General features: G+C 36.6%; 1 protein-coding gene across 1 annotated transcript; it reads right to left on the bottom strand.

The window, feature by feature from the left end:
• Nucleotides 1-1,716: 1,716 nt before the first annotated feature.
• On the bottom strand, nt 1,717-10,247 carry LOC133338280 (alpha-(1,6)-fucosyltransferase). Its single transcript, XM_061546457.1, has 3 exons — nt 10,015-10,247; nt 7,711-8,589; nt 1,717-2,378 (listed from the first exon to the last, which is right to left on the bottom strand). Exons 1-3 carry the CDS (start codon nt 10,245-10,247, stop codon nt 1,739-1,741), a joined length of 1,752 nt encoding a protein of 583 aa, XP_061402441.1. The 3' UTR covers nt 1,717-1,738.
• Nucleotides 10,248-12,583: the final 2,336 nt, after the last annotated feature.

Below are 12,583 nucleotides of genomic sequence, written 5' to 3'. Positions count from 1 at the left end.
GTAACTTTGCACATATATATTTGAAAATTTAATAAGGAAGAAAAATAATTTACAAAAAAATTGTGTTGTTGTTTTTTGTTATCAAAGAAATGTCCTTATTTTTAATGGTGGGCATGATAACTCCTCAATGGAACATCGGAATCCGAAAATTCCAACGGTGTTAGAAAGAGTACTTATCTGGCGTATGAACTAGGATTATTGGCTTCGCACAACAATTAACAAAATGGCGGAACTTGGATTTTTTGGTTTTTTTTGAAAAATACGATTGCTATACACTCACAGAAAAACGTTCCAAAATTTGAAATCAATTGCATTATTAGTTTTTGAGTTATCGTGCCCGCCATTCGCAAAAACGCTGTTTGGAGAAAAACGCGTTTAAAGTTTGAGAATCCCTCTTGCTGTCACCTGATGCTAACACAATAAATCGGCTATATCTTCCAAAATTGTTGAGATTTTCACTTGAACCTGTGAACCTGTTGGAACCTAAGAATACCTATAAACCTTGATCTATAAAGATATCATCGTTGCACCTACTTCAGAGTTTATCGCCTTCAAATATTTGTATCAATTTGTAGTTTGAGGGCGAAATACCTGGAATTCGCAGGCCATATAAGACCACTGAAGAGGTAGTGAACTAGCAACTCTGTACTAAAGGATATAACGATTACATCGAAGCACGAATAGAATAAAATAAAATCACAAAACCCCCAAAAAACCAAAGTAGGCCGGCCGGGTTATATGCTGTCCCACTGCACTTGGCATATAAGAAATTGCATATAGGCTATTGAATCATTTTAACCAACCGCGCTTCCTTTTGAAGAAGTTATAGAACAGTTACAAAAATTAAAGCAATTAAAGCACAGCATAGAATTTTAAACAATATTTTTGAAAACATAAGGACTATTATTTTTAAAATAATTTATGTCTTCTTAAAGGACTATCAAAACTATTTATCTGAATTTAAAACAAAAATTCCATGAAGCGTTTTTTCCAATACACCCTTCACCCTGATGAAGGTAAACAAAACATGTTTTGCCCGCCACCAAAACAAAAAAATAATAATTTTCATCTTTGTTTCATATGCCTATTCATGACATGAATTTATGTATGTATGTATATTTTCCAAGAATATATTTTCGATCAGAAATTTTGTTTTAGTTCCTAATTAAATTACAAATACAAAAAAGTAATAAATTTAAGTAGATGATTGATGTATTCGAGAAGTGGTCAATAAAGAGATTTCTTTTTAAATAAAATAATACACATAAAGTTTGTTTGCCTAATACGAGTGTACAATACAATAAACCAAATTGTGGCAGTTTAATATCAATCTAAAATCCAATGATGAGATTCATTCTAAGTTTTAAAATAAAGTGTATATGTATATATAAATAAAATTTCAAAAAAAAAAATAGAAAATATTTAAAAAATATAAATATAGAAAAGTTAATGGCAATTTTCTCTATAATATAGGAATTATAGTTACAAGGATGGACTGCATAATGGAGGAGCCTTATGTATGATCTACATTACACATTGCAAAACAAAAAAACACACAAACTGACAAAAACAAACACTAAAGTATTTACACATACACAAAAAAAACGGAAAATACAGAGGACAAATAAAAGCCTCACAGCTCTGTTTGTCTTCGATTTTTTTAAAAAGGAAATCCTAAATAGTCCTGAACATTTGTTGTCTTTCTAAATAAATAAATACAAAATAATAAATAAAATATTTACACATTGGGATAAGTGGGCAATTTGGCCGTCTCCACCTTGTCAACAACTTTAAACGATGGAAACAGACCAACTTGATTGGTGCGTGTATTTTTCCCCTTGGAAAATCCGTCCCAGTGATTGCCAGCAACACCTACCAAATCTCCTGGTCGCAATTGTAATTCATCATGATTTCTAGCCTTGTGCGGTATAACAACTTGTCGATTATGTTGATTTTGTCCGCCATAATAATATATATCGTCCAGCGATTTAAAACGATGTCCTGCATCGGGATATAAAGTTTGCATTATTTCATATGCCACACGGCAAACTTGTGAACTAAAGGTGCACACTAAATAATCGGATATCGATAAGAGATGTATATCCAAGATAATGCCATTTAGACCGGTATCTGTGTAACGTGTGGAAACAGCTGCCATTCGTGCCACCTCAGCATCGCCAATTATCTCATATTGTGGATATTTTTTGCGTGCCTCATCGATAACACGGGCATCGTCCGATGCCAAAAATATACGTCTCGTCATACTCGTACCGTTAATCTCTTGTGTTAAATAATAATCCTCGACATGTGTCATGTATTCGTCAATACTGTGAAAAGCTGCCTCTGTACCTACCTTATCGGTTCGTCGAACATGGACGCTGAAAATTTTGAAATAAAATATTTATTTTAATGAAATGGTATTTAGATTAAAAACATAATGAATACGATATACTATTATTTGATTCTATATTGAATGTGACTCAGGTTTTAGGCTTACAACTGACAGAATATATCCTTTACAGAATGTTAACAATATAGTTAGGCGTATTAGAACAACAAATTTTAAATTTCGAAACTTTTGCCTTATAATGAAATTTTTTTAGTAACAACATCTTTTACGCCTTGGAGAATACATTTATGACCATTAAGATACCCAAAATGGCCCAGAGCTTTAAAAAGGCCGCAACCTAGATCTATTGCCTATATTCAAATTACTATGTGAGAACGCCCTTTACACTCTGGAAAATGCTTCAATGGTGGTTAAGATGCCCTAAAAGGGTCGGAACCATTAAAAGAGTATTAAGTCAAAATTTGGATTTATTTTGAAAATATCCAGTCAGTAGGTCTAAAAAGTATGTTGTGAATCTGAAATAGGACAATTCGTTTCCTTCTGGACACCAGAGGTTTTTACCTCCCTTTATCCCTTACAATTTTCTTTAAAGAAGAACCTTTTTAGTTTATTGATAATCCGAAAAAAGGTCAATTCATTTAGACGCCTTTCTACGGGCTCTCCTTCTGGCCGACTTCGACATTACTCAACCTCTTTGGCAATGGAATGGATGGTATCGAGGACATCTTAACATTCAGGCACCATATCAAAAATCATAATTTCTTAGAAGTCCTTGGCATAATTTTCCAGATTGTGCTCAGACTACTCACACTGTATCGGTTGTGTCCGAAGTAAAGATGGGGTTAGATGAGTGGGTATGACTAGGCCTGTTGATGGCTAGAGACTTTCTTTTGGACCTCTCTCTACATGTCATGAAGATCCTTCCTAACATGCCTTGCTTTTGGGTGGCTATCCATTAGATAATGATACGGATGGCTGCTTCTATAACACCCATTCAGGTATTGATTGTATCGACAACATCTTGTTGTGTTGAAGCAGAGGAAGGATCTTCGTCTCCTCATGTAAGTTGTCTATTAGAGGAGATGTCCTCAGGACGGCATTCTGGCAGGTTGAAGACGTTTCCATTGCACTAATGTTTGCGTACCACACTGGTGCCATAAGTTTACGACAGACCGGTTTATTTGTCAGCCCCCAAGTGCAGCGGCTAGAGAACCTTGTTCTTGATCTTATAGCGAAAGCTGTGGCATCTGCGGACTTATAAATCGTCCGCAGATGCCACAGCTTTCGCATGTGACCCCTATAACCTTGTGGTAATTGGTGTTCGGAATTGTGGACCCATCGACCTACATATTCAAAGGTAGCCGCATCTCCGCTGTCCATGTGGTAAACAGTTAGTTTCGGATATCCACGCCCGGAAAAAGTCTGCTATATCCAAAAGAAAATGGTTCAGCCTCTCGCAAATTTCATCAATTTTAAGACCTGACGCCATAATCATACAATTATCCGCGTAAGTTACGATCCTTATGCCATCCGGTGGGCGCTGAATTTTAGAAAGGTTCCGAAAATATCACCCCTCCTTGGGGAACCTTTTGTTTAACTCTACCGGCCTTTGACTTCCTGTTTCTGAATTCCACATACGACACACATATAATTCACGATCCAACAGTCTACACATATAATTCACGATTCAACGTTTCAAACTTAGCTGGAGGGTTGTTCTCTCGACGTCCTCGAACAACTTGGCGTGACTGACGGTATCGATTGCCTTCGAAAGGACCAACACCGTCATAAGTGTCCTATTACAAGGTCTGTTCTGGTTGAGTCCTTCCGTTATATGCGTGGAAATGACCCTGAAATTCTTTTCTGCTTCTCTGAAGCAACGATTGGTAAATTTCTTACTTCCCAGACTAAGTAACGGTGCCCCAGCTGTTTAACGACGGAATGTAAACGTTAAGCACATCTACCTCAGCGATACCACACTTGACCGCTACCCCCATACATTCCATGTATGGGTCATTAGAGTCTAGCTCAAGCGAGATGTCCTGTACAGAATGATTCAATAGGAATGCTAATCCTCCACCTCTCATACGATCCTTCCTTATGACGTGTCGTTTAGCTTCATTTCCTGGATCGCCGCAACCATAATAATTCTTCGATTCATAACATCCACTATCTCGTTGATTTTCCCTCGAAGTCAATCGCAGTTGAATTATAGTTTTTCTATATTAGGTTTTTGTGTGAGGATTTGAGGTCAGCCATGGCATATCCTCGTACCGTGGTACGGACATGATAACTAAGCCTAAAAATACTTCTTGAGGCGCTCAAGGTTCCATTCGAATACAGTTGGTACCCTGACACCAAACTGTAAAACATTGATGAACACGAGGTCGTCTAATATCCCAACTTTAGAGAGATCCCCTTCGGAACTCTGCCCCAAAATGTTTGTGAAGAATTTTTCTACGACTTTCAGTGTCATTATCTTAATAAAATATTTATTTTAATGAAATGGTATTTAGATTAAAAACATAATGAATACGATATACTATTATTATTTGATTCTATATTGAATGTGACTCAGGTTTTAGGCTTACAACTGACAGAATATATCCTTTACAGAATGTTAACAATATAGTTAGGCGTATTAGAACAACAAATTTTAAATTTCGAAACTTTTGCCTTATAATGAAATTTTTTTAGTAACAACATCTTTTACGCCTTGGAGAATACATTTATGACCATTAAGATACCCAAAATGGCCCAGAGCTTTAAAAAGGCCGCAACCTAGATCTATTGCCTATATTCAAATTACTATGTGAGAACGCCCTTTACACTCTGGAAAATGCTTCAATGGTGGTTAAGATGCCCTAAAAGGGTCGGAACCATTAAAAGAGTATTAAGTCAAAATTTGGATTTATTTTGAAAATATCCAGTCAGTAGGTCTAAAAAGTATGTTGTGAATCTGAAATAGGACAATTCGTTTCCTTCTGGACACCAGAGGTTTTTACCTCCCTTTATCCCTTACAATTTTCTTTAAAGAAGAACCTTTTTAGTTTATTGATAATCCGAAAAAAGGTCAATTCATTTAGACGCCTTTCTACGGGCTCTCCTTCTGGCCGACTTCGACATTACTCAACCTCTTTGGCAATGGAATGGATGGTATCGAGGACATCTTAACATTCAGGCACCATATCAAAAATCATAATTTCTTAGAAGTCCTTGGCATAATCCAGATTGTGCTCAGACTACTCACACTGTATCGGTTGTGTCCGAAGTAAAGATGGGGTTAGATGAGTGGGTATGACTAGGCCTGTTGATGGCTAGAGGCTTTCTTTTGGACCTCTCTCTACATGTCATGAAGATCCTTCCTAACATGCCTTGCTTTTGGGTGGCTATCCATTATATAATGATACGGATGGCTGCTTCTATAACACCCATTCAGGTATTGATTGTATCGACAACATCTTGTTGTGTTGAAGCAGAGGAAGGATCTTCGTCTCCTCATGTAAGTTGTCTATTAGAGGAGATGTCCTCAGGACGGCATTCTGGCAGGTTGAAGACGTTTCCATTGCACTAATGTTTGCGTACCACACTGGTGCCATAAGTTTACGACAAACCGGTTTATTTGTCAGCCCCCAAGTGCAGCGGCTAGAGAACCTTGTTCTTGATCTTATAGCGAAAGCTGTGGCATCTGCGGACTTATAAATCGTCCGCAGATGCCACAGCTTTCGCATGTGACCCCTATAACCTTGTGGTAATTGGTGTTCGGAATTGTGGACCCATCGACCTACATATTCAAAGGTAGCCGCATCTCCGCTGTCCATGTGGTAAACAGTTAGTTTCGGATATCCACGCCCGGAAAAAGTCTGCTATATCCAAAAGAAAATGGTTCAGCCTCTCGCAAATTTCATCAATTTTAAGACCTGACGCCATAATCATACAATTATCCGCGTAAGTTACGATCCTTATGCCATCCGGTGGGCGCTGAATTTTAGAAAGGTTCCGAAAATATCACCCCTCCTTGGGGAACCTTTTGTTTAACTCTACCGGCCTTTGACTTCCTGTTTCTGAATTCCACATACGACACACATATAATTCACGATCCAACAGTCTACACATATAATTCACGATTCAACGTTTCAAACTTAGCTGGAGGGTTGTTCTCTCGGCGTCCTCGAACAACTTGGCGTGACTGACGGTATCGATTGCCTTCGAAAGGACCAACACCGTCATAAGTGTCCTATTACAAGGTCTGTTCTTGTTGAGTCCTTCCGTTATATGCGTGGAAATGACCCTGAAATTCTTTTCTGCTTCTCTGAAGCAACGATTGGTAAATTTCTTACTTCCCAGACTAAGTAACGGTGCCCCAGCTGTTTAACGACGGAATGTAAACGTTAAGCACATCTACCTCAGCGATACCACACTTGACCGCTACCCCCATACATTCCATGTATGGGTCATTAGAGTCTAGCTCAAGCGAGATGTCCTGTACAGAATGATTCAATAGGAATGCTAATCCTCCACCTCTCATACGATCCTTCCTTATGACGTGTCGTTCAGCTTCATTTCCTGGATCGCCGCAACCATAATAATTCTTCGATTCATAACATCCACTATCTCGTTGATTTTCCCTCGAAGTCAATCGCAGTTGAATTATAGTTTTTCTATATTAGGTTTTTGTGTGAGGATTTGAGGTCAGCCATGGCATATCCTCGTACCGTGGTACGGACATGATAACTAAGCCTAAAAATACTTCTTGAGGCGCTCAAGGTTCCATTCGAATACAGTTGGTACCCTGACACCAAACTGTAAAACATTGATGAACACGAGGTCGTCTAATATCCCAACTTTAGAGAGATCCCCTTCGGAACTCTGCCCCAAAATGTTTGTGAAGAATTTTTCTACGACTTTCAGTGTCATTATCTTATTGTCTTTTCTAGATTCATTCAATTCTTAGCGCTTATTTTAAATATATTTGATTGAATATTTGAGCTTCAGATATGAAATGAGAAAAAAATGTATCAACCGCTATCAATAATTTCTTCAATGATAATGTGAAATAGGTTACACATTTCAAATATTTATGTGTCGTAATTGATAAGGAACTATCAGTACATTTGACATTGTTCTGCAATTATGTGGTACAATCGATAAACATAGAAACAAAGCGTACATCAATGTTTACAGAAGATATAGAAATATGAACTACATTTGCCTTTGAGCGGAAAATTACATTTGCAATGTCCCACTTTTTTTATATTTAGTTGTTTGCACTAAAAGTGGCATTGGAATCTAGACCTTGGTTCTTGTGTTTCTCTTCAATTATTAATAAAAAATCAATTATTCATTTTTCTCAAACTTACCCAACAATAGGTTTCTTCCAACCCAACTTGGCCATGCTATTTTCCAAAAATTCCTGTGTACCCTTCTGTGGCCGAAGTAAGTACTTTAAAAATTGTCCTACCCACCAGACAATCGGTTCACTGTGTAAACGTTTTAGTCGATGTGAAATATCTTCAGGTATTGCCAGCGGTAAATATGGTGGTCGTGGCATTAGCGAATCTATAATTGGCAATACCAAAACTTGAGATTCTGGTCTACCGGGCCAGTTATTAGCCCTAGCTGGTCCAATGTCTAGACAAGAATCTGATACAGGTTGAAAAACCTCTTCCCAGCCACCTTTGTGATAACGCCAACCTTTCGATTTCAGTATCAATGTACGTTCGGTGGCATAGGCGACTATGAAACAATATACTGCATGATGTAGCTGACAACCATAACCACATCCCTTATTCAATTTGCATACTAATTTCTTGGCTTTCGAACAGTCGGTTGGATTTTGTAAATATCTCAAACGTCTCTGTACTAAATCACTTAAATCTTTAGCTTCCTGATGACGCCATGCCTCATAACCGTCCAATTGGCGCAGACGTTCCATATCACTGAGCAATGAACGTTTGTGTTCAGCTCCCATTATTAATACACTGTTAATATCTTCTTTCATATTCGGATCAACTTGTTTTCGTATTTTCCCCAGTTCGTTGCTAAAGAAATTCCATATTTCGGCAATGTTTGTTTGAATACGCCTTCGTAGTAATTCATATTCCAATGTTGGTTCATTTGATGGACTACCAAATGGTTGGGGTACATCTGGTTTCGATTCTATGCCTAAGGGATTTTTTATATTGTATTCCAATTTTTGTATTAGCCTCTGTGCTGATTGTTTATCCACGCGGTCATCACTGAAAAGAGAGAGAAAATTAAATATGTAATGAAAATTAAATATTAATTCTTGTTGAATTAATTTTTGTTTTTTAAATTTTATGAGATTTTACTTAGATATAGGAAAAAAAAGGTTTTAGCCAAATTTTGAATAGAATTTGATGAACGAGAAAATCTAGTTGAGGCATGGATTTTTAAAATATTTTTTGAACGACTATCAAAGCTATTAGATTGGCTTTTTATCATTTTTTTAAACGACTGCCGTGGGGTTTAATGTCCATATTTTTTGAACGACTATCAGTGCTACTTGTGCCGATTCTTAAATATGATATACAAGATGTGCAAAAAAATTAGTTGAATATCTCGTTCATATTCCAATGGAGAAGCTTTAAAATTTCCGTTGTTCCTTGTAAGGCCTAAATCAATTGAAAAAAACATATTCTGCTAAATCGATTTATGCCTGCCTTGCAGCAAATTAGCGATATGTTGATACCCAGGGGGCTGGTCAATCAATTCGCGGTCTATAAATGATGTTCATGTATTATTCCAAATCGTCAATCTTTGTTAGGTACCAGACTATATTGAAATTATCGAGTCTGTTAGACCACTTATTAACTACTAAATTGAAAAAATCCACCAGAATTCTTAGAAGAGCCTGTGTGAAGACCACCTTACTACTCTTTTGGACGGAATTTTCACGATACAGATCATAAAATGTCACTACAGACTTGGATTTCTCAGCTCCATTTGAGATGTAAATGGTGAGCATTATTTCGTTTATGTGAACCTGAGTAGGATTTGGAAAATTCAAATTCCACATGGTCTTGACAAATTTGGGTAAAACTATCGTTTAAGGTCCGGTGGCGGATAGTTTTGAAATTTCCTCTGGAACCTTTGTATTCTAAGGCAATAAGGGTTCAATTTGAAGTCGTTGAAATGCTGATTGCGAATATTCTATAATATTTGATTAAAAACTGTAATTGTATAATTTTCTATTAACAATTTGATTCAGTCAAGGGATTTGTCCATAGGAGAAAATCAACCTACAAAAAATAAAACGATATTTTATTGCGTGACCGGTGTTGGTACCTGTCCAAAGAAGAAATTTTTCAATCATCCGTCGAAGGGCGACCAAAAACTATGCTATTTTGGCAACATAGGAGAAAGTATATAAGGGTCACGGTGGAATATTGGAATAAGGATGTATTAAACACTCCAAACAACTTCAAATAATTAGTTGGTACTCGAATTTTAAAAGTCATGAACAAATATATATCTTTGCGGAACTTTGGAGCATGGATTTCCACAGATATCATTGTTACCAAGACTTCAAAACTATCCTCGGCCGGGCTTTCAATAAGTATTGTTCCTCTAAATCTAACTCTTCTTTTTCTATCAAAAAATAAACATTGATAAAATAAAAATCATATATTAAATATACTCACTTCAGCAGGGTATCAATCATTTCTTGTAGCTCCTGATTTCGCTGGCGTGATGCTTCCAACAACTGCAATGCTTGATTGATACGTTTCGAAGTGTTGTCAGGTTCCTCGGTAGATGGCGGATTTAATTTGGTTACAAAAACATAGACAAGAAAAGCCCATGCTAAACAGAATATAATAAGGGCACGAACCCATGTATTCGATGAGGAACCAAAAAACTGACGTAGTAATGACATTGCGGATTGCTATGATAATATTGCATATACTTGTTGTTGTTGGAGTGGTTCGGTTTGATTTGTTGGTAGTTAAGGTTTTGAATTGCTATACAAAAAAAAGTAACGTGTTTAGCTGATACTTTGTGGATAATGGTTTCTGGTCTGATGATGGTCGAGCTTGTTGTGGTGGTTGTGGCAGTAATTGACAAAACGTTTCCAGCTGCGGTTTGTGTGTGAGGTTTATTTTTAAAAATACTGTATCCAAAATTGCATATGAAAAAGCCTCCGTTATCTTCTATCTGCAAAATAAAACAAAACATGATTACAAAAAAGTTAGCTATACATTTAAAATCGCGTTGACGTTACGCTTTGATTATTTTTAGAACAAAAAAATATTTTAAATTACAATTAAAAATGTGTGCTTAATTGTTGTCGGCGTTGTTGTTGCTGTTCTAGTGCTACTGCTGCCAGTAAATCTGGAAACAAATCTTTTGTTTTAGTTTTCATCCCCTTGATACGAAAACTAAACTATTACACGATTAATAAATATGTATATGAATGTAGGTCTGTTAGTAGGAGGCAGTGTTTAACTGATAACACATCGCACAAAACGCCTCTGATTTGATTTTTTGTACTCAATCCGCGTTTTTTTCTTTTTTTTTGTGGAATGTAAACAATGTTCTGCTGATCGCCACTGCTCTAATTGGTTGGTTCTTTATTTTCTATGGTGGCGAGCTCTCAATGTATCCTGCTTAGAAACACAATTGTAGGTAATGGCGGTGGTTTTGTATGTCGAGTTGTGGAAGCGGTTGAGGGGGTTGTTGTTTAGATTCTAAACACAGGAAAGTAGAAGCAGCATTGCAAAACAAAGAGTACATTAACCCGTATATCGAATAAATTATGGATATGCTTTTGAGCCTATACATATCGCAAAGGCTGAAGATCTTTGTTCCAATCGCAAATACAGAATTCAAGGTCTTTAGGTTTGAAGTTAGTTCAAAATTTGTTTTTGCAAAAACCCTTGCCGTTTTGACGTGTACATTACGACAAATATTTACTTGTACCGCCTCCTTCACATTGCCAGCCACTCATAACAAAGCCCTTCTCATACGGTGGTGTAGGTAGGGCGCTTTTCATTTGATTTTCCGCAATGTAAATAAAAAATGACATACCGCTCGCGTACACAAACACCCACACATACAATGAGAATAAACAAATCAAAATTATTATTATTATTTTGTTTTGTTCTATGCGAGAGTGAGAACACACAAAACAGCCAACGACGACGTCGACTGATTGACTTACCACAAAAAATGCCACAAATCACAAGTTGTCCATGCATCCACCAGCAATCGAATTCTTCTTCATTATTTTGTTGGCTGTTGTATGTCGTTTATTACCTTATTAACTGTTTCCTTGGATTTTGCACAATTTCTCTCCTTTTACATCATTATTAGTATTTATAGAATCTTTATTTTCAAAGTTTTCATTGAATTTCATTCAATGTTTAGGCTGAATGACTCCGACGGGCTGGCTGTTTGTCTGAATGTTGATGTATGTATGTATCGATGTAATCGAATGAACCAACCGTATTAAAAAACGTTCCACATGCTACGAATAAAGGGAGACAGCCGAAAACGACTGCTAGAAACTAACTCAAAAGAAAATGGAGAATAAGCAGGTATTGTTTACGAATGAGGGTGATGCATAATGCTGATATAAAAGGAGAGAAAATCAGCTGATGTATTTCGATTAATGGACTTTTCGATAAGTCGTTTCTTTTGGTCTGTTCCCGTACTGCAATAATCTACTAATTTTTACTATTTTCTTCGATATCACAAAGGGAAAATTGTTATCGTATGTAGTAAAAAATTTTACATTCTTGCAGGTTTTGGCATGACACAATGAATAGGTAGTCCATTTAGCACAGCTGATGTCTTGATTAACTGTCAAAATTTGTAATTTCTACTTGAATTCGATGTGTAGTGTTGCCAACCATGTGCAATATTTGGATTAAATCAAGATCTATTAATAAGGTCACCAAGATAGCAATCGAAATCGGAAAACAGCTGTTTTTTCTCAAGTCTAATGTCAAAAATTTCGACTTTGTTTACGTTTTCATAATGGAAGTCAATTCACAATAATGTATTTTGACAGCAAACATGAGAGGTATCGATAATCAGCTGGTCTCCCTTGGTGACCTTATTTATAGGCCATGGATTAAATATAACCAATTTTTATAATAGAAGAAAGTCTTAAGAGGAGTACAAATAATCATTTTGGACTGTCAGCAAGAGTGCCATTGAAAAGTGATAGTGTGTACACCGCAGTAAGCGGAGTACACACTAACATTAGCT

Source organism: Musca vetustissima, unplaced genomic scaffold (assembly GCF_032173495.1).
Source record: "Musca vetustissima isolate MV318-11 ecotype Yass unplaced genomic scaffold, APGP_CSIRO_Mvet_v1 utg31259, whole genome shotgun sequence".
NCBI classification, from domain to species: Eukaryota; Metazoa; Arthropoda; class Insecta; order Diptera; family Muscidae; genus Musca; species Musca vetustissima.
The sequence above is the reverse complement of the archived record's forward strand: the minus strand, read 5'-3'. Positions and strand labels throughout refer to the sequence as shown.